This window comes from Ovis aries, chromosome 13 (assembly GCF_016772045.2).
Source record: "Ovis aries strain OAR_USU_Benz2616 breed Rambouillet chromosome 13, ARS-UI_Ramb_v3.0, whole genome shotgun sequence".
Lineage (NCBI taxonomy): Eukaryota > Metazoa > Chordata > Mammalia > Artiodactyla > Bovidae > Ovis > Ovis aries.
In genome coordinates this window covers 25,129,624-25,154,550 of record NC_056066.1, presented here as the reverse complement: position 1 = coordinate 25,154,550, position 24,927 = coordinate 25,129,624, and the positions used below count along the sequence as shown (strand labels likewise).

Below are 24,927 nucleotides of genomic sequence, written 5' to 3'. Positions count from 1 at the left end.
ATTCTGTTCCTTAGCTGTAAGTTATAAATGCATTTATGTTTGATGGAAATCTGTCTGAAGAATATTCATTAATCTTGAAGTTAACTTATGTTATTGTCCTTCATATTCTAAACATGAACAGCATTAAATCAAGCTAATTTTTTCTAACATAAAAAAAATATAGCAGTAAATAAAAAATGGATCTCCATTACTATTAGAACCCATCAATATTTGTATTGATTTTACAGAGGCTTTTGTTTTACAGCTTACTTTTGTTAAATTTATATTTAAATTTTATGATATAAATTATATATATATATCTTCACAGATGGTGCTAGTGGTAAAGAAACCACCTGGAATGCAAGAGATGCAGACAGACACAGGTTTAATCCCTGAGTTGGGAAGATTCCCTGGAGGAGGGCATGGCAACTCACTCTGGTATTCTTGCCTGGAGAATCCCCATGGACAGAGGAGCTTGGTAGGCTATGGTCTGATGCAGAGGGTTGCAAAGAGTTGGACATGACTGAAGCGACTTTGCATGTAGCATGCACATATATATATCAAGCTGATAACACAACAAATATAATTTCATGGAAAATACTGGCTCATTTACATGAAGAAACTGTAAGTGATATAGTGTAGGTTTATTTACTTAAAACTTTTCAACTGATTTGTTTATTAATTCAGAAATTCTAATTAGGGATTCTATTTAAAATTATTCTTCTTAATAGATAAAATGTATTGTGTGCTCCTTAGGTTATCTGGACACATTATTTAAGCCTCACAATAGCCCCGAGAAGTAGGAACTAACATTATCTTCATTGAACAAATGCAAAAAATAAGGCAAAGAAATTAAGAAACTTGCCCAAGGTCAGGCAGGAGGTGGTGGAGTCTGATTTTAAAGCTGAGTCTGCCTGACTTGGAGCCAAAAGCCTAACACAGAGTACCATAAACTTTTCATTAGTCTAGGTATTACTTTATGGACTACAGCAATAAAAGCACATTGTTTTAAAGTAGTCTATAGTTAAGAATTTATCATAAATTCAAATTGACTTTTTCTTATTAGTTCCAATTACTAAGCTTTTAACATATGTTAGCTAATACTCTACCCTCAAACCTCAAAGTATTTTTGTAATAAAGTTTTATTCATGTTCAGTTAAAAATCTCATGAGATTTACTATAATTTTCCATTGAAGACAGACATTAATATTGCAAGCTAAATTTAGAACTATATATCAAGTCTTAAAAAATATTTATACCCTATAACTTAGAAATTCCATTTCTAGAGAATTTATCCACCAGAAATAAAGTATACATAAATATTTTATTAAAAACATAGTTATTGATATATATTTTTTCTTTTTCTTCTTCTTTTTTTTCTGATATATTTTTATAAAATCAAAATTTGGAAGTAATAAAAATATATTGAGCAATGGTTGGCATTGCCATTTCAAGTGATATTTATAAAGAGTTTACTATCCCATGGAAAAACACTTGTGCTATATGTTTATTTTACATATAACATCAAAAGGTATTGATATTGTTAAAATGTCCATACTGCCCAAGGTAACCTACAGATTTAATGCAATCTTTATCAAAATGTGAAAATACCTATATCTATTGTAATATAATATATATAATGTAATGTTATATATTATCCATTGTATTTATACTATATATTCATTATATACTATATACATTATCTTACTTTATAAATATATTTTATTTCATCTGTATGGTTACTTATTACTCACCATAATAAAGAAGGAAGTCCTCCCTTTAATGATAACATGGATGCATCTGGAGGACAGTATGCTATATGAAATAAGACAAGACAAATACTGTATACTCTCACTTAGAAGTAGAGAAAAGAGTGGTAATTTCTGAGGACTCAGGGTGAGGTGGAATTTGGGAGATGATAAAAATGTAGCAACTTTCAGTTGTAAGATAAATAAGTTCTGGCCATCTAATGTATGGCATGGTGACTGCAGTTAATAATACTATCTGGTACATTTTATATTTGCTATCACACACACACAAAGACAACTGTGTGATTACTATGTGGATATATTAATTAGCATGGTTATGGTTAATTATTTCACAATGTATAGGTGTATCTTATGTCACTACATTTTCCACCTCCTGTGTATGTGTGTGTGCTCAGTTGTGTCAGACTCTTTGCGACTCTATGGATTGTAGACCACTAGGCTCCTCTGTCCATGGAATTTTCCAGGTAAGAATACTGGAGTGAGTTGCCATTTCTTTCACCAGGGGATCTTTCCAACCTGGGGATAGAATCTGTGTCCCCTGTGTCTCCTGCATTTGTAGGCAAATTCTTTACCACTGAGCCACCTGGGAAGCCCCTTTTATATCTTAAATACATACAATTTTTATTTGTCAATTATACTTAAAAAAGCTGGAACAAAACCAAAAACTTAAAATGAAAAGTTATAAACTTAAAACGTAGTAATTTTCACCCTCTGTGAATCAGGTTTGACTTGCCATGAATCCCACTGGTGCAGCTGAGGTAGTCAGTAGAGTTAAAGGTCCCAAGTTAGAAAACACAGGGACTCAGTCCCTTCAAGTACAAATCCCACAGGACTATGAACCTGGCCACTGCAATAGAATCTCATTGTCCTGGCTATGACAACAAATGACTTGCTATATCACATCCCTGCTTTGCCTCTTGGCTCATCTGGATATTCTATATCCTGGCAGTGTCTAAAAACAATGGCCTTTGGAAGCCACCACAGCCACCGCAGTTACTGAGAGAGACCAAAGGAGACTGCCACAATGAGATAGCTTGCATCTATCTTGCTACTCTGAAGGCTGATCTTGTTTGTAGTTAGAGGGGAAATAAAGTATGAATGGCAGGGGGAGAGGGAGTGGGTGTGAGAGTAAATCCTTGTCTTCTAAAATAATCAAGTTTCATGTCCACTTGAAGGATGGCACAAATTGCAAAGCCATGGCCTTTCACAGGTTGAGAAAGGCCTTAGCCATGTCCATTTAAGTTTACTGCATATTTTTGAAAAAAAAAAAAACAAAAAACAAAAAACAATGCATAGTCAGAAAACTGTATTTTAAATATTTAGTCCTCTCAAATATAGCCTTTAAGTTCATATAAAATTGCCTACTTCCAGATAAGTATAAATATAAATATCTTATAATAATGCAATTTAAAAAACCTTTTATAAAACACCCTCTAAGAAGATTCGCATGGTAAAAAAAAAAAACAGTTTGGGAAACACTGCATTTTGCTATAGTCTTCTTGACTATTGACAGTACATGTTGGCATATTTAAGACTCCCAGACATTCCACAAGATAGAAATGTTTAGCTTTGCTTATCTCATTGTTTCTCAAACATAATGAATCACAGCTTCATCTTTTTCAAACATAAAGAAAAATGAATTTAAACACACTTTGGGAAATGTTCCTCTAGGTAGATCAGTGTCCAAATCTCTTTTTCTTTCTCAGTCTCTTTTCCCATGTGAGATGGCCTCGACCTCAAACCACTTCTCAGCCTCTTCCCCAAGCTAAAATATAACCCTAAAATACAATGCAGAACCTGACAAGAACTGGATTCATTCCTGGGATATTGCCAGTGGATGTCATACATCAACTCTCATCTGAAGAGAATCCATGTTCAGCCAAGAGAATATTCAGCTCCCAGCCCAGTCGGTCCTTACAATTCCTACACCAGCAAAAGTTTTCACCAACTAAGGTTTCCTTGTTCTGTGTATATGTGTGTATATTTGAAGTAGACATCTTTCCATTAGGAACTGGGCACTGGCTGAGGTGCCAATTAATTTTGCATAAGCTGCCACTGCGCCCTTGGATGCTAATCCGCTCATTCATAACCACAAGGTATTGTGCTAGGGTCATGTACATGACTTGTGCCTCCAGCCCTGGGATTTATTTAGTCCTTGGCCTCTAGTTCCTGCAGCTGTGTCCTTTCAATGACTGCTTTATGGTGGCCAAGAGAGTTGAGGGCGGCTGCCAGGACTCTGAGATCTGGAGGAACACATGGATGCATTATTCTTCTCTGAACCTTTCCAATTCCTGTTCCGGTCAGATGGGGGAGATGGTGGGAGGATATCTCTGAAGCAGCCCAGCACTTACTGTTGATGGTATTATTCGTGTCTGACATTATTGCAAAAGACAGACTTAAATTTTACCCTCTGTGTGTTCTTCAGGGTAAGGTTAATTACCAGTGAAAGTGTCATAATGCAAAACATAAATTCTGAATTTAGCTCCTGGGTTGTTTTGTAAGAACTGCTATGGAGTCACTATTTTTTGCTTACTCTAAGACTACACACTGGATCCAGTCTGCTTCAGACAAGAGTCCAGGAAAGAGGGCTTACTGTGCTAATTGAATACTAATTGGGCTTTTGCTTAAGTTGTTTTGTGTTACAGTCATTTGCAACTATATTATTTTCTGTATTTATGTCAAGGGGAAAAGAATACCTCAAAGGTAGCAAGATTCTTATTTAACCTGAATATCTGGAATAAAGTATCTTGCCACTTTTTTTTTTTTGGTACTTGTAATATTTGTAAAGGGTTTTGTTCTGCACTAAGAAAAAGCAAAATATCATCATCATTATTACTGGCCTTTGTTCACAATGGACTTCATCCAGACTCTAACCAGTGACTCTATGACTAACAATCTGAGTCACTAAGTTTCACATGTTTATGAATTTCAACACAATTCCCAGGCTGAGAGTTTTTTGTTTATTTTCATGTTTCAGGACTCAGAAAAAAAGTAAATGCCCTTCTGGATTTCAAATCTGGTGTCACTGAGTGACTGCTCAGAACAACTCAGCACATAGACTGAATCACTCCTTCAGTAAAGATTAATATTGGCAACGGTTCAAGAACTACCAACTGTCAAAAGGTTAGTATATTCTTCTGTTAGGGGAAACACATTAAATGAAACCGCCTACCCTGGCCAGGCACAATTACCATATCTGTGAGTTATTTTATGACAGGAGGTCCTGGTGAGAAACATATAACTACCAAGCCACCACCAACTGGAAGAACTGGGGAAATGTCAAAAGGAGACTCCATGTGTCCTACCACCTCCCAGAATCCTCTTGCTGGCATCCACCTTGACTGAGCCACGTGTGTGCCACCAAGGAAGGAGCCTGAGTCAGGGTGATTAACCAGAGAAAACCCGGGAACTAATCCCATCACCATAAAACCTGAGACTGTGTGCCGCATTGCAGAGCAGTTCTCCTGGGTCCCCTCACCCTCCTGTTCTCCACCCAGGTGCCCCTTCCCAATAAGCCCTCTTGGTTTGTCAGCACGTGTGTATCTTTGGACAATTCATTTCTAATTGATAGACAAGAGCCCACTTTCGGGCCCTGGAATCAGTTCCCCTTCTTGCAACACTTTCAGGACAAAAGCCTTTAGCCTGGTAGAGAATTCAGGTAACCATAGATGTTTGCATTTTCACCATGGTAGTGATACTAGACAATTTCAGAATTGAAAATACAGGAACCTCCAACTAAAAAGTGGATCAAGAGAAGGACTGAAAAATGCAAGTATACTTACTGGTTATTAACTCTGCAAAGACGTAGTCTTTATCCTTTTAGCTTCTTCAAAGGAGTATCAGAAAATGGACAATCTGAGCTAAAATACCATTTTTTGTGTGAAAATTCCATTATTTTAATAATTTTCATTTTTTTTACTGTATCCACTCTCATACCAGTTCCACCCTGTCCCTAGATTATAACTGTCCCTGATTGGTCACCCTACACCCATCTTAAAAAGGCAATTACTGTGTCATTTTCCCACCAGGTAACATTATAAACAATTGGTCACACACCGTCACAGCATCTCAAAGTAACACCTTACAGTTTTAAAGCATTTTTCAAAGGATTCTCTCGCATGTCACCTCACGTTAATCTCATCTTCACATCCAGTAGAGCAAAAAAAACACAAAAAAACAAAAACAAACTTCATATGCAGTATTGTCCTTCTTACTGATGAGAAAATTGAGGCATATTGTTGGACGTAATTGGCTTAGCCTCATTATCTAACTTCATATGGATCATTACTAAAAAAAATCAGAACCGTCGTCCAAAGCCATTGCAGTAGATGCATAACAGAAATCTGAGATTTAAAAAGAATTTTTGCCTCTTGGTCCTCATACCAGGATTAAGAATAAAGTCAGGGTGGATGATGTTATTCTTGGGTATTGGTTCCTGCAAATGCGATTTGTGATGTCAAATGTATACTGTATTACATTAATGCAGTCCAAAGCAGAGAAGCATAAATAGATCACCCAAAATGTTATCAAAATATACAAAGGTAATAAATAAAATGAATTCAATTTTAAAAAACCATTTGTGCACATTCCGTATCCTTCACAGGATGTCCTGTGGGTCTCTACAGGATCTTCTTGAGATTCTGTGATCATTCAAGTAAGTGATTTTTTTAAAAAATTGTGAACCTACTGGATTTTCCATTTAAATTAATGGCCCTCTTAAGGAAAGATTTATCTGCCATTTCCTTTACATCTTTCACAGTGCCTGGGCTGAGCACACAGCAATAGCTTTTTTATTTCTTTAGAGCAGCTACATCTGTAAGTGATACTTAAGTTTCTTGTCCCCAAGACCCATGTACCCACGGGTAAACCTGACTTTGCTGCAGTAACAGTGGGATTCCTTAAGGTAAACCACTGCATTCCCACCTCTGAGTGTCTCAGCAGTTCAGGTGTCTGAATCTGAGCACACAGCTTCTACACGGTAACCTGCCCCGACGTGGGGTGGCTGGCTTCCCACCAGAGTCTTCTGAACACTCCAGTCTGATGATCACCTTCAGTTCCTGGAAATTTTAGTGACTTTGGTTGTGAAGATGCTTCCTGGGCTTGCTCTTCGACAATGAAAATAGAAGGTGGTGCCTCACCTTTGAGAAAAGAGGTGGGTCAGACTATAAAAATTGCCCCAAACAAGGACGTCTGACACGTTTATCTGTGCAAGAAACACCTAAGCGCTGGTTAACAGGAGCCTCCCCGCCGCCTTTCCCCTGCCCATCCCCAGCGCCCCCAGGACAGCACCTAATCTCAGCGACGCACGTGCCGGCTGTAGACACACAAGAGACTGAAGGCACACAGGGCTGAGTCGGGCCATGTCGAAATGACTAATATTTTCCCCACCCGGAGCGACATTCACGGATTGATAACTATTTTCCCCTCAAACCAAGCAAAATCAGCAGTCCTCCCCTGCTTTGCGCCAGAACTTGAAGATGAACAAAATAGTCTTTCGGAGAGGCCTGAGTCCAGCTCGGGGCTTCAGACCAGAGCCGGCTGCAAAGGATGAAGCGAGATGGCAGAGACGAGGGCAGTGAATACATTTAAAGGGAGAGCCGGGCCCTGGAGGAAGGGACAAAGAACCAGGACCCTGTAAGGGGGAAAGCTGAGATCAGGGGTTGAATTAACAAAAGATTCATAAAAGAAGGCTCGTGAATCTGAGAAGATCTATGGCTTTAAGCGGCAACCCGGAACAATTAAACTCTGACCATACGTTCTTTAAAAAGTGATGAAGTGGATGACGTATAAAAAACTCTTTTTTCACCCCCGCCCTGACATCAATAAAGGAAGGGCCTTCTTTCCAAGTCCAGATCCTGTAACCGCGGGTTTGGTTCAAGGGTAAACCACCGCACAGCTCTTTCCAGCTGGGCAGTTAGAGGGTTTTAAAAACACATCATAGTTTGGTCCACAGCCGCACTTCGAGAACATCCCATACCGCAGGCTCTTTCGCGGATTTACTTGCGGTCAAGAGCACCCAGAAGTCAGCAGGCAGGATTCCAGGACCTTGTTAGCCTGAAAGCGGGGACGACAGACTTAGGGAGGCGGGGGACCTGGGCACGTCTTCTGTTGCAGCATGGGCGAGCTGCGTGCAGCCTGGGTCCCCCGGGTCCCCGAGCTCGCAGACGGGCGGTGGCCGCAAGGGACCCGCGCTCAGGTGGAGACGGCCTCGCGGCAGCTGCGCCCCGACCCCCTCCCCGCCCCCCCCGACGCCCCGGGCCCTTCCCCTCCCCCCGCCCCGCCCCGCCCCGCGCCCAGGACCCGCCCGAGATGCGGGCGCGGGCGGGAGCGCTGGAGTCCCGCCAGGCCTGGGGTCCTGGGTGCGCAGCGGCTCTGCCGCCCTGCGGCCAGGGGCGGAGCGGTCCCCCCTCTCACCCCCACCCACCCTCTCCCGGCCCGTCACCCTCCCCTCTCGCTCTTTTCCTTCCCGCTTTCCCCGGAGAAACATGGCCGGGAACCGTGAGGAGGCGCCAGACTACGGGCGAGGCGTCGTGGTAAATGCAAACTCCGATTTCGGGGCCGAGGCGCGCGCTCCCCGCCCCTCCTTCGTTGGCACCCCCTCCCCCACCTCCTTTTTAGATTAAACGCCCGAAATGCATTCCGGAGCGAGCTGGCCACGGCTTTGTTCTTCCCTCCCAGCGGGTCGCTTCCATTCTCCCCCTCCCCCGCTGACCCCGCAATTAACAACCCTTCCCCCGGGTCCTCGGTGTCCCCACCGCTCCCCGACAGCCATGCGCTACTCCCCGGGGTTGAGCCCGCGTGGTTCCGGGTCCCACTCCCGCTGGCAACCAGGAGTCACCCCTGGGCGCCGGGGCGGGGGTGTGGTGCGAGGACCCCCGCGGGTGGCTCTTACGGGCCTCCGTGCTTACGTGCTCCCTCCTGACTCCCCCAGCGCGGGCTTCACGTGTTGTTTTCAAAAAGGATACCGAGAGTTGGCCCGGGCAGTAGGACATAAAGTTTGAGATTTGAAACGCCGGCCAGGGCTCTTACTGTGAGGCCTCTGCATGAGCGCCCCTCGAGAGAGCATCCGTGTCTGCAAAAGGACCCGCCGAGCGAACTCGAGAGCATGTGTATGGAGTATCAGAAGGTGTTGGGAGGTCGGGGTCGCAGACCAAATCCTGTTTATCCCTGGGAACCCTACAAAGTCAGCCATCGCCCGGTGGGTACCCAAAGATCAGTATCCTGGAATCAAATCTGGTCTTGCCATACGGCTGCTGGCTTCTTTGGAAGGTAGTGGTTTCAACGTGTCAGGTTTAAAGTGAAACTGTGGCGAGGGTGGTGGGTGGGTGGGGCCAACTTCCTACTTTAAGATTCTTTGTTCAGAAATCAGCCTGTACTGTACAGATAATCCTGTCTGTGATTGAGGCCTGCAGGAGTGGGAGGGTTGCATTAGGAAGCATCTCATTGTAACTGATCTGTTCGGGTTGAACTCTGTTGCCCAGGGTTAATTTCACAGCAAGCCTGTTAGTCTTAAAGGAGTTCATTTATTTGTTCATTGGGCTCCTGTTTATTCCACTGCTGGGTTCCAGGCAGTGTTCTAGTCTCTGGGAAAACCAGACAGACCCCTGTGTTCGTGGACCTTACATTCTAGAGAGGATCACAGGCAAGCAGTGTGAAAGCACCTACACGAAGAATATGCTCTCAGACAGTGATATGTGCAGGGAAGAGAAAAGAGAATCTTGAGATAGTGATTGGAGGAGGACTGGGGCTGCTGATTTAGCTCAGATGGTCAGGTTGGCCCCCTGAGTGACATCTAAGCCAAGAGTGGAAGGCTGAGGGGGAAGCTGGAGATTGAAGAAGGGTACCTGTAGCAAGTCCCCTACATACAAACAAGTTCCCTTCAGAGAGCATGTTCACAAGTCCAATTGGTCTGTAAGTCCAACAAAGTTAGCCTAGGTACCCAACTAACATAATTGGTTGTATAGTACTGTACTATAATGTTTATAATATTTTTCACAAATTATATATTAAAAACAAAAAATAAAACATTTTAAATCTTATAGTACAGTACCTTGAAGAGTACAGTAGTCCAGTACAACAGTTGGTATACTGTAGGGGACTTATTCTCCAAGACAGCACCTGCCAAGGGCAAAGAAATCGTTATATTCTGAGAAGGAATCTTAACATCCAGTTTATGCTTTTGGAAAAAACGATCACTCCACTTGCCATGCAGAGGATGGTCAGGCCTAGATTTGACGTGAAAAGGTGTGAAAAGAGGAAGTCATTCAGTTCAGTTCTGGACAAGTTGAGTCTCTAATGCCTATAAAGCCTATGGGTCAGGATGCGCAAAAGGCAGTTTGAAATTCCTGTTTGGAATTCAGGAGGGTGGCTGGATAGATTGGAAGTCATCAGCAAACAGAAATATCTGATGCTTATCAGTGGGCTTCCTTGGTAGCTCAGTTGGTAAAAAAAAATCTACCTGCAATGCAGGAGATCCTGGTTGGATTCCTGGGTCAGGAAGATCCACTGGAGAAGGTATAGGCTACCCACTCCAGTATTCTTGGGCTTCCCTTGTGGCTCAGCTGATAAAGAATCCACCCGCAATGTGGGAGACCTGGGTTCGATCCCTGGGTTGGGAAGATCCCCTAGAGAAGGGAAAGGCTACCCATTCCAGTATCTGGCTTGGAAAATTCCATGGACTGTATAGTCCATAGCATCACAAAGAGTCAGACACGACTGAGTGACTTTCACTTCGCAGTGGATGGGGATACCTGGCGAACAAGGTGGGGAAATAAAACTGTTGTTAAGGGTAGAAACCTGAAAATCCCTGGATGTAAGAGACTTAGTGGGAGAAGCCAGATAAGGAGACCAAGAATGAGTAAGACAGTAGGAGAGAGCAGATAGGGTGGTCGGTGCCTAAGGAACAGAGTTTTATGGAGGTGAGGGGGCAAAAGCAGGGGCTTCCCTCGTGGCTCAGATTGTAAAGAATCTGCCTGCAATGTGGGAGACCCAGGTTCGATCCCTGGGTCAGGAAGATTCCCTGAAGAAGGAGCTGGCAACCCATTCCAGTATCCTTGCCTGGAGAATCCCATGGACAGAGGAGCCTGGCAGACTACAGTCCAAGGGATCACAAAGCACTGGACATGACTGAGCGCACACGCATGTTCCGGGGGCGGGGGGTGTTAAGATTGAGCAGGAGGGTCACATGCTGCAGAAAGAACAGGTAGCATCAAGATGGCAAAGCCAGTTATGAAGCCAGCAGTAGAGAGAGTCTTTTAAACAACTATGCCATCAGTAGAATGGTCAAATACAGTAAGTACTGTTATTTAGTAATAGATACTCTTAATAAGGGATGAGGCCAATCATTGTGACTAGTTGGAAAGGTAGATTTTAAAGTCTAAAAAGCAAATGGTGGAACAGTGAATAGCCCATCTATCAGTGTTAAAAGAAGCCCTCTTAAAAACAAGGTAATTTGGTGAAAGATAAAGGAAGGCAGTGTGAGGGTTCACCGAGGTTGGAAATAAGGTATTGTGGAGATATTCCCTGCATGCGTGTCATTCTCTCCAGTAGAGCTTGGGATAATTAGATTCACATCAAGTTGGCTATGGGCAGGCACAAATTCAGAGTGAATTCAAGGTGAGCTAATGGCATCAAGGGTCAGGAGGATAAAGAAAGCTCAGGAGGAACGGTATACTGGAAAAGTAGAGAGCCTCTCTAGAAGGGATTGCAAAAAGCCAAAGGGAAATTTCAGTACCTGTGGGAAAAGGGATAGGTAATAACATTGGGGTGGCCAAAAGGTTTGTTCAGAGCTGGGGCTGCTGTGGCGGATGTGCTGTGGTCAAGGTGGAGGGAAGGCAGAGTCATTTGAGCTAAGGTGGGTGATGTTGCCTCAGGATGGAGTAGCTAGAATGATCATCGGGGTGTGTACTGGAGTATCCAGAAATGAGGTGGTGAAGAAACTCTGAGTTGGTAGAAACTTGGTGATGAAGATGGCAAGGGGCCTAGATGACTTAAGCCTAAAATGAGTACAGTTTGTGCAAGAGAAGGGAAAATGAAGAGATGGAAACTGGCTCTTGGGTGCAGATGGCTTTCAGTTGAATTGGGGAGATGGGACATTAGATTGTTAACAGTACATGGGATGGCCAAACCAGAGATGTGGCCCTGGGTTCAGATACTCTGCTTAGAATAGCTGGTCACCAGTGTTCCCCCACTGTCCCTCACCCCACTCCTCCGCTGGTGTATCTTTGTTACTTCTCAGGGAGAGAAAAGATCTTTACCTGTCTGCCCGTTCGGCATCAGGTTTATAGATATGTTTTACTTTTACAGAACCATTATCAGAAGAACCATAGTTAGTACCTACACATGTGAGTTTGGTAGGAAAATAAGGAGAAGAGGAAAATCTAAAATAATTGTGCTTCTGTCATCTCCCTCCCCATCCATCCATGGAAACGTGGCGGGAATCAGAAAATCCATCGGAATCACAGCTTTCCTAGGGGTGATGAGTTTCTCCTTCAGGGTGTAGAACCTTCCATGGAAGAGGAAGGCATGCAGGACGCAAGGTGTCATTTGGCCTGTGTGGGTCCCCCTTCGTTAGCCTGGTGGCAGATCTCCAGGGCCCTTCTTTTCAGACTCTGTTTGGACTCAGTTTCTCAACATGTGGCTCTGAGGCGTTCGTTGCAGTGCGCCTTCCTCCCTGGTTCTGGGCCTGGACTAGTGACCCCAGCTGGGCCAACTCCTGTTCGTGTCTGGGGTTCCCGGAAGCAGAGACTCCCTTCCTCTCCTGCGGCGGATGTGTCGATGTGAACCTGAAATTGGCGGTCGCGGTGGTCACTGCCTGAAGGAGCGAGTGGGGCCCGTGGTCTGGGGCTTACTTAGCAGCAGAGAGGAGCCTAGCCTTTTGTATGTGTTTCCAAACTGTTTTTATCCCCAGGGCAGCCAACTTGAAAAATAAAGCAGGAGATATTCTAAGCAAAAAATTAAGATTTAATGACTTAGAAAGAAGGTCTTTAGTATATCTTCAAATGGGGAACAGAGGGTCCGAGGGAGTTCAGAGGCTTGGATGTGATGTAAAATGGCTTGGTGAATGTGTTTGTCACTTCCCCAGCTTGGCTGTATTTTGGGTCTTTGAACAGAGAAAGCATTGTTCTGAAAAAACTTAGAGCGTATTATCTGTGATACTGAAACTATTTAAAGACTTCTTGTTTTGATTTTTCAAAAAGCAGATGAATAACATAATTATCTGCAGTTCCCAACAGCCTCCGTTCCCTCAGGTCTGGGACACATTTACAGTGCAATTTTTCATGCACTGTTAAGGATAAACCAGCGGTTCCCTCATCTCTTTGTCTTTTATCTCGACAGTGAAAATGTACTATTTCAGACTCATTTGGAAACAGACTGGTTTGGCTTATAGAATAGTGTTTAGAGAAACACGTTTCTTCTACTTTTAAATTTACAGCTTTAACTCAGGCCATAAGACTTTAGCAAAGAGGTTTGAGGTACTTTTTAAAGTTAATTAAAACATAATTTTAAAGTAAACTATTGATGTTTCAGTATGTCTTACTGGTTAGCATTTATTGCAGGGCCATGTGGGAGACCCGGGTTCAATCCCTGGGTTGGGAAGATCTCCTGGAGAAGGAAATGGCAACCCACTCCAGTATTCTTGCCTGGAAAATCCCATGGATGGTGGAACCTGGTATGCTACTGTCTATGGGGTCGCAAAGAGTCGGACACGACTGAGCGACTTCAGCGACAGTGTAGACCAGATACTGATGTAAGAGTTATATATCCATGATCTATCTTATTTAATCCTCAAGCTAGCCATGTGAGGTAGGCATTGACTGTTTTATAGAGGAAAACCCCAACCCAGAGAGGTTAACGCCTGAGGTCCCATAGCTAGTAAATGCACCCCCAAGTGTGTTAGGCTTCTGATCCATGCTCTTTACTGTTACTCCATGCTGCCTTTGAGCTACAGATTTCCAGTACAGTTTTTGTCTGTAGGTTTGATTGTTGTTTTTTATTTGGCTGCACCGGGTCTTAGTTGCAGCATGTGGGATCTAGTCCCCTAACTAGGGATCGAACCTGTGCTCCCTGCATTGGGAGCAGGGAGTCTTAACCACCAGACCACTAGGAAAGTCTCTATAGGTTTGTTTTATTTGTCATTTTATCATTCTTTTCTTTTTGGGAGGCATCATTTATTAAGCGTTTATCATAAATGGAAATGTACTAGGAATCTAAGTACATTATCTATTCTTTTTATCCTCAAAACAACCCTGTCTTTGAGTTTTTATTTAAAGGAGGGGGAAATGAGTCTCAGATAGAATTTTCCTCACATCCATCGTAAGGTCAGAGCTGTGCCCAGAACATGAACTAGAGAGTGGTCTCAGATTCAGCTGGGCAGGGGCTCCCGCAGGATTTCACTGTGGGAGGAATAACCCCCAGTTCGTGCTGCCCCACTATAAGGGCTCCAGGAGGTGGTGTGTGTGTTCTGGCAGGGGAGCCAGAAGGTGTCGTGTCCCTGGGTGATCTTCCTGGGGCCGGGTGCTGCTCAGGCATCTCTTCTGGTCTCTATCATGGCCTGCCAGTGAGTCTTCTGGAAGCTCCTTGTGTTCAGCTGGTGGTTCCAGGCACTGACCAGCGGTGTTGAAAGTGAACAGCTGGCCCTAGGAGGTCTCAGGGTGGAAACCAGCGTTGCTTTGTAAACAGATTAAATTGTGCCCCAAGCCGATTTGCTGGTCAAGGCAGAGCCGGTGTGACGCTCTGAAAATACACAGATGACACATTGACCACCCGTCTGCCCTTGGTCAGGTAGGAATTTCCAGAGCCATGAACAGTGGTGCTCTTTATCATGAGGAGATAGACTGAGGGTTGGGTAGCACGTGGGTGGAGACTGTCATTTATTCACTCAGCAGTTTTGAGCACCTGCGATATTCCAGGTCAGTGTTCTGAACGCTGGAATTTCGACAATGCATGAGACAGACAAAGTCTCTACCAGAAGGAACTAACATTCCAGTGCGAGGAGATAAAACACACAAGCACACGTACACATGTCTCACCTGGTGGAAAAACATGCTGTGGAGGCTGAGTAAGAGAGGTACAAAGATGCATGGCAAGGAAGGGGTGTGTTTTTACATAGGTGTCCAGAAGGCCTCGCTGTGGAAGTGATGTTTGAGTGGAGCCTTGAAGGAAGTAAAGGGTAAGCCATGTGGGCTTCCAGGGGATGAGCGTTGTAGGCAAAAGAAAAGCAAGTGTAAAGCTCTTGGGGCAGAAGATCCTTGGGACATTCACGCATCAGGAAGGAGAATGGTGGCTGAAGCAGGACAGGGGTAGACAGCTCCAGGGATGAGTCAGAGGCCCCGCCCCCGCAGGCCATGGTGGCAACTCCAGTCCTACTCTTAGTGAAATGGGAAGCCCTTGAAAAAATCTGAGCAGAAGCCTGCGATGTACATGAGGTACATTTTTCAAAGGAGGACTCCAGCTGCCACGTGGGGGTGGAGGATGGGCGAGGAGCTGGCACAGTGGAAGCAGGGAGGCGAAATTGGTAGCCATGGCAATGGTCCTGGAAGAAATAGTGGTGGCAGGGACTGGAAGTGGGGCAGTGGAGATGCTGAGAGGTGTGTGTGCGTGCTAAGTCACTTCAGTCGTGTCCGACTCTTTGCGACCCCATGGACTGTAGCCCACCAGGCTCCTCTGTCCATGGGATTCTCCAGGCAAGAATACTGGAGTGGGTTGCCATGCCCTCCTCTAAGGGATCTTTGCGACCCAGGGGTCCAACCCGTCTTTTATGTCTCCTGCGTTGGCAGGCGGATTCTTTACTTCTAGTGTCACCTGGGAAGCCTGCTGAGAGGTGGTCCTGGTTAGATTCTGAAGGAGCTGATGATAGGATTCGCTGCTGGCTTGCAAGAGGGGGATGATAGAAAGGGGTCAGTTACAACTCTGCGGCTTTAACCTCAGCAGCTGAGAAGAGTTGCCCTTCACTGAGAGGGAAGGGATTCATCTGCGATGGGTTTGATCTGGCCAGCATTCCAGAGCCTGGAACCAGGATGGGAGTCGGTGGAGTCTGGACCCTTTGTGGCCCTTCCAAAACCTGGGCGTAAGAGAACTGGTTTTGAGTTCCGGGTGAGGAGGCAGGGGAAAAGCAGGGGGATATCCCAGCGTTCGATGAAGTACAGATGGGTTATAAAACAATAGAAAACAGATGAGATGAGGGAGCCAGAGGCAGGAAGAGACAGGAGTCTTCTCAAGGAGCAGAGAGCTCTGAGGGATACAAGGAGTTTGGGCGATAAGATCACACAGAGGTGGGAACAGCCGGCAATTACTGGGGCCTGTCCTGAGTTTCTGCAGATGATGTGGAGTTTGGGATACGGGTGGGGGAGTGGATTAGACAGGGAGAGGGTGTAGGTGAGAGACAACAGATGAACAGAACACAGAACTGGAGGATCCTGATTTGACCAATCTGAGAACAAGACAAGGAATGGGGAATTGGACTGGGAAATTAGGATAGGTCTGCATTAGGAGAGACCTTGAAAGCGTACAGCTGCATGGAGAAATCTGATGGAGGTGTGTGGGAGTAAGCAGAAAATTGGAGACTGCAGTTCAGCTATGGTTTAGCTTGAGGGCCTTTCTGGATGATCTGAAAGTAAAGGGAACATGGTCTTCACTGGCATTTTCTCTCCCGCCTCTTTATTATCTTAACCATCAGACTTGCACATCCAGTCCTAAGCAAGAGGGAGGCTTGCTAGCAGTCTGTCCACTATCTGAATACAACAGTTTTCTGGAGCAATCGGTTCCCAATAGGACTGACTGATGTTCCCACCACAGCACATCCTTTTGAAGTCTTTACGAAAATGACCCAACCACTCAGAAGTTTGGGTGCGCAATAACCCCAGGAGACATGTACTTTTAGTAGGTAACCTTTCCTAGGCAGGTGAGGTGATTGCAATGCATAGACTTGTTAGTATATATAATAATGTATTATAATAATGTGGAGTGATGCTGTCTGTGTCAGTGGCCAGACCTCAGAGACAGTGTGGGTTCAGTTCCAGATCACCAAATTAAAGCAAATATCTCAATAATGCAAGTCACAGATTATTACTATTTCGGTTTTCCAGTACATATAAAAGTTAGGTTTACCGTATACGGTGGTCAATTAAGTGTGCAATACCATTGTGTCTTAAAAAAAAATGTACATACCTTAATTTAAAAATGCTTTATTGCTAAAAGTGCTAAGCATCCTCTGACAATGCAAGGTTGCCATAAACCTTCAATTTGCAAAAAAAAAAAAATAATACTATCTGCAAAGCCCAGTAAAATGAGGTATGCCTGTAATTACAAAAATAATGTTGCTTATATTCATGATAATATTTACAGTGTAAATATGCATTGTATCTTCCTGTTTGTGCACTCTTACAGTGCTGTCAGGTTAGCTGTAGGTCGGGATTTTCTCTTGTGATGCCAGAAGTCAGGAATGGCGTTCCCTGTTCACTTCAGTAGGTCCTTCATCAGGAAACAAACTAGCTTGTTCCACCTGGCTTCTCCTAGGTTGGCGGAAGACAGTTTAACGCCACATGGATCGTCAGACCTATTCTCTTGTTTTCAATGGTCTTCGTTTTTACAAAGCGTGCTCTTGTTTGTTTGTTTTTTAAAATAAATTTCCAATGAAAAATATTGTAACCAAAATCAATTGGTTTGCAGATTATGGATGACTGGCCAGGGTATGATCTGAGCTTATTCACGTACCCACAGCACTACTATGGAGACTTGGAATACGTGCTCATCCCTCATGGCATCATTGTGGACAGGTGAGCGCTCTTGGCTGAGTCCGTTTTCTCTAGTCCTCTCTTGTGTGAATCAGACAATATGCTCAGGGACCCTATTGGGAATCTCTTCTATACAGTGGTGGATAGAATGTTTATAGGACAGAAAAATTGGAGTAAAGTAAATCTGTGATTTCCTTGGATATTTGTTCAGGGGAAAGAGTAAGAAGGCTGTACATGCGAAAAATAGTAATGACTATAGATAGTAAGATAGGAACGGCTGTACATACAAAAGATAGATAGCCTCAAAATAACCATGTCCTATACAGACCGATAAAAATGAGGGCCAGGAAAGCATTTGTCTCACATTTTTCACAGACTCTCACCAGGGAGAGTTAAGAGGTGATCTTTACCTTCATTTGCCTTCACAGGCCATACGCCTGAAACCCTGGCTTTTCCTGCAATTTGCATTTATCTCGAATAAGTCCCGTCTCACAGGTTGGCCAGTCTGTGAACAATGATGTTTTCAGCAGTAATGTGTTGGAAATAAAAACATGTCCAGCTTAAAAACAGCAGCATGGAACTGTTTCTCCACTCCTGTTACTCGTTCTTTTGAACCCCTTGACACAGGTGTCCTCTGGCTCCTTCCTAGCCACTTGACTCTCCTCTTCTAAGGCCCTAAGTCACCCTCATTTGTTTCTTGGTTTTCAGAGAAAAGGAAGTAATAGGAAGTTAGTCACTCAGTTGTGTCTGACTCTTTGTGACCCTATGGACTGTAGCCACCTGCCAGGCTCCTCTGTCCATGGAATTCTCCAGGTGAGAATGCTGGAATGGGTAAGAGCCTCTTCCAATTCAGCCTACCACAGGCGTTAGCACTTGTAGGTCTTATCCCTTCCACAAAGCTGCCTTAATGCCCCGACTCCTGCCTTTCCATGGACTTTTGATTTCTAGCACAAGATCAAACACGTAAGCCTTCACATTTATATGAAAAGCAAGCTTCCTGTATTTGACACTCAGAAATCAGGGTGGGAGAAGCTCTGAGAAACAAGGGCAAGCTGAGACTTGGGGCTCCCACTCTCCCCTTTTCCTTAAGCCTTTGTACTTCTGCCTCTATTTTCTTAAACTGTGACTTTCTTCTGAGTTAAAATTTAACTTATGAAATAGATCCTCAGCCAAAGGAAAGTTTGAAAAGCACCGACTGGTCACTATTCCCAGGATGTTATCTCACCATCAATGCCTGTCTGTAAGCAAAAGGAAATGTCATTCTTTCACTCAAATTCTAAGATTTCCCATTGCTTAAGATCTGCATATTGTGTGTTCTCTCAAACTATAAAATGCTATTAAAATAAGATCTAGTTTGGGATTTCCCACAGCCTCAGGTGGCCTTCCACGGAGTACAAGTTTTGATCCTTAGAGGGAAAAAAGGTTCTGAGAAGAAATAAATGTGAAAATTTTGGCATCTCCCAACTTGTCAAACCTCCCAGTTGGCAATTCATATTAAAGATGCAGATTCCTGAGTCATTTCATTAGAGAACATCCGATACTTGCTACTATTCTGTTTTACTAGATTGGGAGACAGATTTCTAAGCCCAGTGATACTCACTGTGGCACCAAGGAAAACAGCTGTTCAATGAATTTTTCCTTTTCCAAATGTAGGCAAATATGAATGCAAAACTCCTGTTATTGATACGGTAGGGGAAAAGTGGTCTCCGCTATTGGATGGAATATTTATCCATTTTTTTATGCACATGCTTGGAAAGAAATTTCTCCCAAATTAATTTGATTCAGTGGCTGCATTAACTCAATATTTTGTTTAGTCCAACCTCAGCCATTATGATGAATGCATTACACATAAAATATGGTGGAAGGTTAGAAAACAATAAAAATACCTAATTTTGAAAAAGGGGTAAATTTTATAAAATATATTCAGCTTCCTAAGAATCAGTCTACTGAATTTCTCCTGCCAGAAAAAAAAAAAGGATACAGATTCTTGCAAAGGAAAGGGGAGGGATGGGGAAGAAATATGCTTGACTTTGATAGTTAAGCCAACTTCTCCTGTGCAGTGGGCATCTTTGTACTCAATTCACTTCTTAATAGTTCTCAGAAGTGCTTTGTCTTCACATGAATTTGGGAACCCCCTGGTTTAAACAAATTCTGGCTTTTCTCATCTGAAAATTAATTTATGACTTAAGTTAATTGCATCCTGATCTAGTACAGGATTGAATCCTGGCAAGGTTACCAGTTGCCTCTACAGGAGGCTTTATGTCAAGAAATTCTGATTCAGAGGTCTGGGGTGGGGCCTCAAGAATGCCCGTCCCCACCTTTAAAATGAATTTATTGAGATATAATTTACATACAACAAAACTCACCCATTGTAGGTAAATGACTCAGTGATTTTTAGTACATTCTTATGGCTAGGCAACAATTACCAGCACCGGTTTACAATATTTTGTTGTCAATCAAAAGTTTGTTGTCAATCTCTGCTCCTACTCACACTATCAGGCAATCACTAATCTAATTTCTTCCTCTATAAACTTGTGTTTTCTGAGCTTTAAATATAAATTAAATCAAAATCTGATTATCAATTCATCGATTGATGGACACTTAGATTTCTTGTTTTGGGCTACTGCGAATAATGCTTCCAGGAACATTTGCATGTAAGTCTTTGTGTGGACACGTCTTTTCCTTTCTCTTGGATGGGCTTTTGGAGAGGAATTCTAAGTTTTATGGTAAGTGTAAGAAACTGCCAGTCACTTTCCAGATGGCTAACACCATTTTTCATTCCCACCAGCAACGTTTGAAGGTTCCAGTTTCTCCACGTTGTTGTTGTTGTTGTTCAATTGCTCAGTCGTGTCCGACTCTTTGCAACCCCATGGAGTGTAGCCCACCAGCCTCCTCTGTCCATGGAATTCTCCAGGCAAGAATACTGGAGTGGGTTGCCATGCTCTTCTCCCTAGTTTCTCCACATACTTGCCAACATTTCATATTGTTTGTCCTTTTAACTCTAGCCATTCTAGGCCTTCCCAGGCTCAGTGATAAAGAATCTGCCTGCCAATGCAGGAGACAGAAGTTTGATTCCTGAATTGAAAAGATCTCCTGGAGAAGGAAATGGCAACCCACTCCAGTATTCTTGCCTGGGAAATCCCATGGACAGAGGAGGCTGGCGGGCTACAGTCCATGGGGTTGCCAAAGAGTTGGACATGACCTAGTGGCTAAGACAACAAAACAAAAACATGGATATATAAAAGAGTTTCATTGTGATTTCAAATTTTCCTAATGATTAGTGTACTTTCTAGCTGTTCATACATCTTCTTTGGAGAGGTGCCTATTTAAGTTTTTTTGCAATTTTGCAGTTGGGTTGTTTGTCTTCTAAATGAGTTGTAAGAGTTCTTTATATATTCTGGACACAGCCCTTTATCAGACATATGCTTTGCAAATATTTCCCACTAGTATATGGCTTGTCTTTTCATTATTGATATACTTTAAGGAGAACGTTGGGTGAAGTATTCTGTAAATGTCAACCAGGGCCAGCTGTTATATGGTACTGTTCCTTTATATCCTTACTGGTTTTCTGCCTTGTTGGATCTGTCATGTACTAAGAGAGGGATATTGAAGTTTCCAACTACATTAGTAGATTCATCTACTTCTAGTTCTGTCAGCTTTTTGACAGTCTGTTGCTAGGTGCAGACACATGAAGGACTGTTAGGTTTTCCTGGAGAACTGACCTCTTTTTATTACAGTAATGTCACCCTCTATTCCTGACAATTTCCTTGCTCTGAAGTCTGCTTTGTCTGAAATTGATGTAGCTTTTCCAGGTTTCTGTTGATATGTTTGCATGGTGCATCTTTCTCCATCTGTTTAATCTGGGTCTTTTATCTGGATCTTTGTGTTTAAGATGAATTACTTGTGGACAACATACCTTCGGGTATTTTTTGATCCACTCTGACAGTCTCTGCCTTTAATTGATGTTTTTAGACCATGTGTGCATGCTGTGCATGCTAAGTCACTTCAGTTGTGTCTGACTCTTTGTGACCTATGGACTATAGCCAGCCAGGCTCCTCTGTCCATGGGGATTCTCCAGGCAAGAATACTGGAGTGGGTTGCCATGCCCTCCTCTAGGAGATCTTCCTGACACAGGTGTCAAACCTGTATCTCTTGTATCTCCTGCATTGGCAGGCAGGTTCTTTACCACTAGCACCACTCAGAAAGCCTGTTTTTAGACCATTCACGTTTAAAGTCATGATTGATATTCTTGGTTTAATCCCTACCGTATTTGTAACTATTTATGACTCACTGCTCTTGTTGTTTGTTTCCTTTTTTGTCCGAAGACTGTCTCCCCAGCGGTGTATAGCTATTGATGATGTGCAATCTATTTTTCTTGTTTTTCCTTTTAAGTTTTGCTCACTGGGGTTCACACCTGTGTCTGAATAGCCTAGTCTTCGGCCTAATATTAATTAGAGATTGTTCTCAAACCCCTAGAGATAGTGAGGCTTCCACCCTCTGCTGATGAAGGTATGTGGAGGCCTGGCGAACACATTCATATTGCCAGGCTTTTTTTTTCTTTTTTAATTAATTTTTATTGGAGTATAGTTGCTTTGCAGTGTTGTATTAGTTTCTACTGTAGAATAAAGTGAATGAGCTGTGTGTGTGTGTGTGTGTGTGTGTGTGTATCCCTTCTCTTTTGGATTTCCTTCCCATTTAGGTCACACAGAGCACTGAGTAGAGTTCCCTGAGTTATATAGTAGGTTCTCACTAGTTATCTATTTTATACATAGTATCAACAGTGTATATATGTCAACCCCAGTCTCCCAAGTCTTTCCAGCCTTTTCCAAGTCTTCCCTGGATTTTTACTTTTCACAAAGCTTTCTTGTGTGTCTTCTGCACAGGCTTACAGGCTCTACCATCCAGGGATGTGTGGGTGGCTTGGGCCCACACTAGTCTCTGCTGTGCATACGCATAGCTTCCTTAGCTTCTGGTCAGCTTGGGATATGTGAAGAGTTTGTTATGGTCCCCTCCCATGAATGTAACCTCTCGGAACTCCCTATCAAATCCATGTCTGGTCTGCCAGTTAGCTGCTCGAACAGGACTGCAACTTCAAGATGGTCGGGCCCCTGGCCCTCCCTGTTCACTTGCTACCACGATGGCCATGTTAGCTGGCTATGCTCCTTACCAGGTGAGCAGTGCCCCCCCTCCACCCCAGTTGAACTACCTGGTGAAACATTAGAGCTGATTGGGGGCAGGGAGAATGGGAGCATTCTCAGACAAGGATGCCACAGACCTGCTCTTTTTCTACCTGGTGTTCAGTAGTTTCATGAATAAATGGTCTCAGTTTGGGGCACGCCTTTGGTGGGTCTCCAGAGGGCTGAAAGTGTTGGTTTTGACAGTTTCATTCAGCTTTCTACTTGCTTTTTGTGAAGAGGATGTGTTGACCTCCTCACTCCATCATACCAGAAACAAATGTCCCTTTTTATAGAGTATTTAGCATGCTGACGTTAATGCTTCCCTGATCATATTTTAGAGAAGCCATGGTTGTCATATCATGTGTGTGTGTGTGTGTGTATATGCACGTGTGTGCATGCATGGTAAGTCACTTCAGTCGTGTCTGACTCTGTGAGACCCCATGGACTGTAGCCCACCAGGCTCCTCTGTCCAGGGGATTCTCCAGGCAAGAATACTGGAGTGGGTTGCCATGCCTTCCTCCAAGGGATCTTTCTGACCCAGGGATCGAACCTGCATCTCTTATGTCCCCTGCATTGGCAGATTCTTTATCACTGTGCTACCTGGGAAGCCCATTTGGATGTATATACACCCATATAAAAGCATATAAAAATATATTGTATAAAGTATATATTATATATAGAACATATATGATATAATATTTTATTTTTTCATATCATTCAGTTCATCTGTTTTATTTCTTTAAGACCTGGCTGGCCGGGCAACCCACTCCAGTACTCTCGCCTGGAAAATCCCATGGATGGAGGAGCCTGGTAGGCTGCAGTCCATGGGGTCACCAAGAGTCGAGTACGACTGACCAACTTCACTTTCACTTTAGACTTTCATACATTGGAGAAGGAAATGGCAACCCACTCCAGTATTCTTGCCTGGAGAATCCCAGGGACGGGGGAGCCTCGTGGGCTGCCGTCTATGGGGTTGCACAGAGTCAGACACAACTGAAGCGACTTGGCAGCAGCAGCAGCAGCAGCTCTGGGTCTTAGTTGTAGCACACAGAATCTTTAGTTGCTGTATGCAAACTTGTTCTGTGAGTGGGATCTAGTTCCCTGGCCAGGGATCAAAACTGGGCCGCTACAAAAGAGTGTGGAGTCTCAGGCAGTCGACCACCACGGAAGTCCCAGTTCATTTGTTTTAAATCTAATTCAGTTTGAAGTGGCAGTGGGAATTTTTTTAAAAAAATATGCACCTTAGAACATGCCTGCATTCAAGATTTTAGTGTTGTATGCATATATGGACCATGGACATACAGATCTGAAACAATGAGAGAAAATACAATGACACTTCCAGATTAGGTGTTGGCTGCCAGCCAAGGTTGAAGAACTTCAGGAGACACCATTCAGACTGTGATCCATGGAAATGGTGTCCATTGAGATTGTCTGGGGCACCTTTCACATAGGTAACATGCTATCTTCAGTAAATAAAAGACAAATATTATTCTTTTGATAGTTACTACGGACTTGACTTTTCCTCTAGTCTTGTCGAACGTGGTCAGGTGGGTGAGTCATTCTCCATTTCCTCTTTCTTTGCTTTAAAGTGAGTATAATATCACCACATACCATCATAGCCTTGTTAAAGCTAACAACCAGGCTCTGTAGTGATCAAATAATTGCCTTCATGATCTTTGACATCATGTTTTACACCTTAGTCATTTTTTTTGTGACACAGAGGAGAAAAAATGTACTACTGATGATATGGTTATCAGAAATATGTTTTGAACACTCTCTCTTTGTCCGACGTTAACAAAGCTTCTTTATCTGGAGGCTTTGGTCTCCCAAGACCTTTTCCACTTTTCTCCTGCATAATCAAATATGTAGAGTACATCTTACAGGTTTTTTTTTTTTTTGAAAGGAACAAATATGCTCAGAAATTAAATGTCTTTTAATCCCTTCTTTCAGAATTGAACGGCTGGCTAAGGATATTATGAAAGACATAGGATACTGTGACATTATGGTCCTGTGTGTACTCAAAGGAGGCTACAAGTTCTGTGCAGATCTGGTAGAACACCTGAAGAACATCAGTCGAAACTCTGATAGATGTGTCTCTATGAAGGTTGATTTCATCCGACTAAAAAGTTACAGGGTAAGTTATGATTTACTCCATTTTCATTATATGATGTTTAGAATGAACAGTGTTATAAAAGCAAAGAACTAATAATGTGATGAAAATGAAGGATGTATTTTATTTTAATTTGCAAGATACTACAACCTGTCATT

General features: G+C 43.3%; 2 protein-coding genes across 14 annotated transcripts in view; one reads left to right on the top strand and one right to left on the bottom strand.

Annotated features, from left to right (window-relative positions):
- THNSL1 (threonine synthase like 1) overlaps nt 1-24,927 on the bottom strand; it is a 138,753-nt gene that overhangs the window by 70,683 nt on the left and 43,143 nt on the right. For 3 of the 4 annotated variants that reach the window (XM_060397356.1, XM_060397354.1, XM_060397352.1), the window contains one exon: nt 9,799-9,866. The gene's annotated coding sequence lies outside the window, so the exon portion shown is untranslated. Of the gene's footprint in view, nt 1-9,798; nt 9,867-17,892; nt 17,988-24,927 lie in introns of all 4 variants that reach the window. The other variant, XM_060397355.1, reaches the window with a different exon arrangement.
- PRTFDC1 (phosphoribosyl transferase domain containing 1) overlaps nt 7,820-24,927 on the top strand; it is a 101,360-nt gene continuing 84,252 nt past the window's right edge. For 6 of the 10 annotated variants that reach the window (XM_042230536.2, XM_004014225.6, XM_012188367.5 and 3 more), the window contains exons 1-3: nt 8,202-8,946; nt 17,418-17,524; nt 24,610-24,793. In XM_042230536.2, coding sequence (XP_042086470.1) covers nt 8,854-8,946; nt 17,418-17,524; nt 24,610-24,793 — 384 coding nt within the window. In that variant the 5' untranslated portion in view covers nt 8,202-8,853. Of the gene's footprint in view, nt 7,945-8,201; nt 8,947-17,417; nt 17,525-24,609; nt 24,794-24,927 lie in introns of those variants that run through there. The other 4 variants (XM_027976630.3, XM_027976629.3, XM_060397358.1 and 1 more) reach the window with 2 other exon arrangements.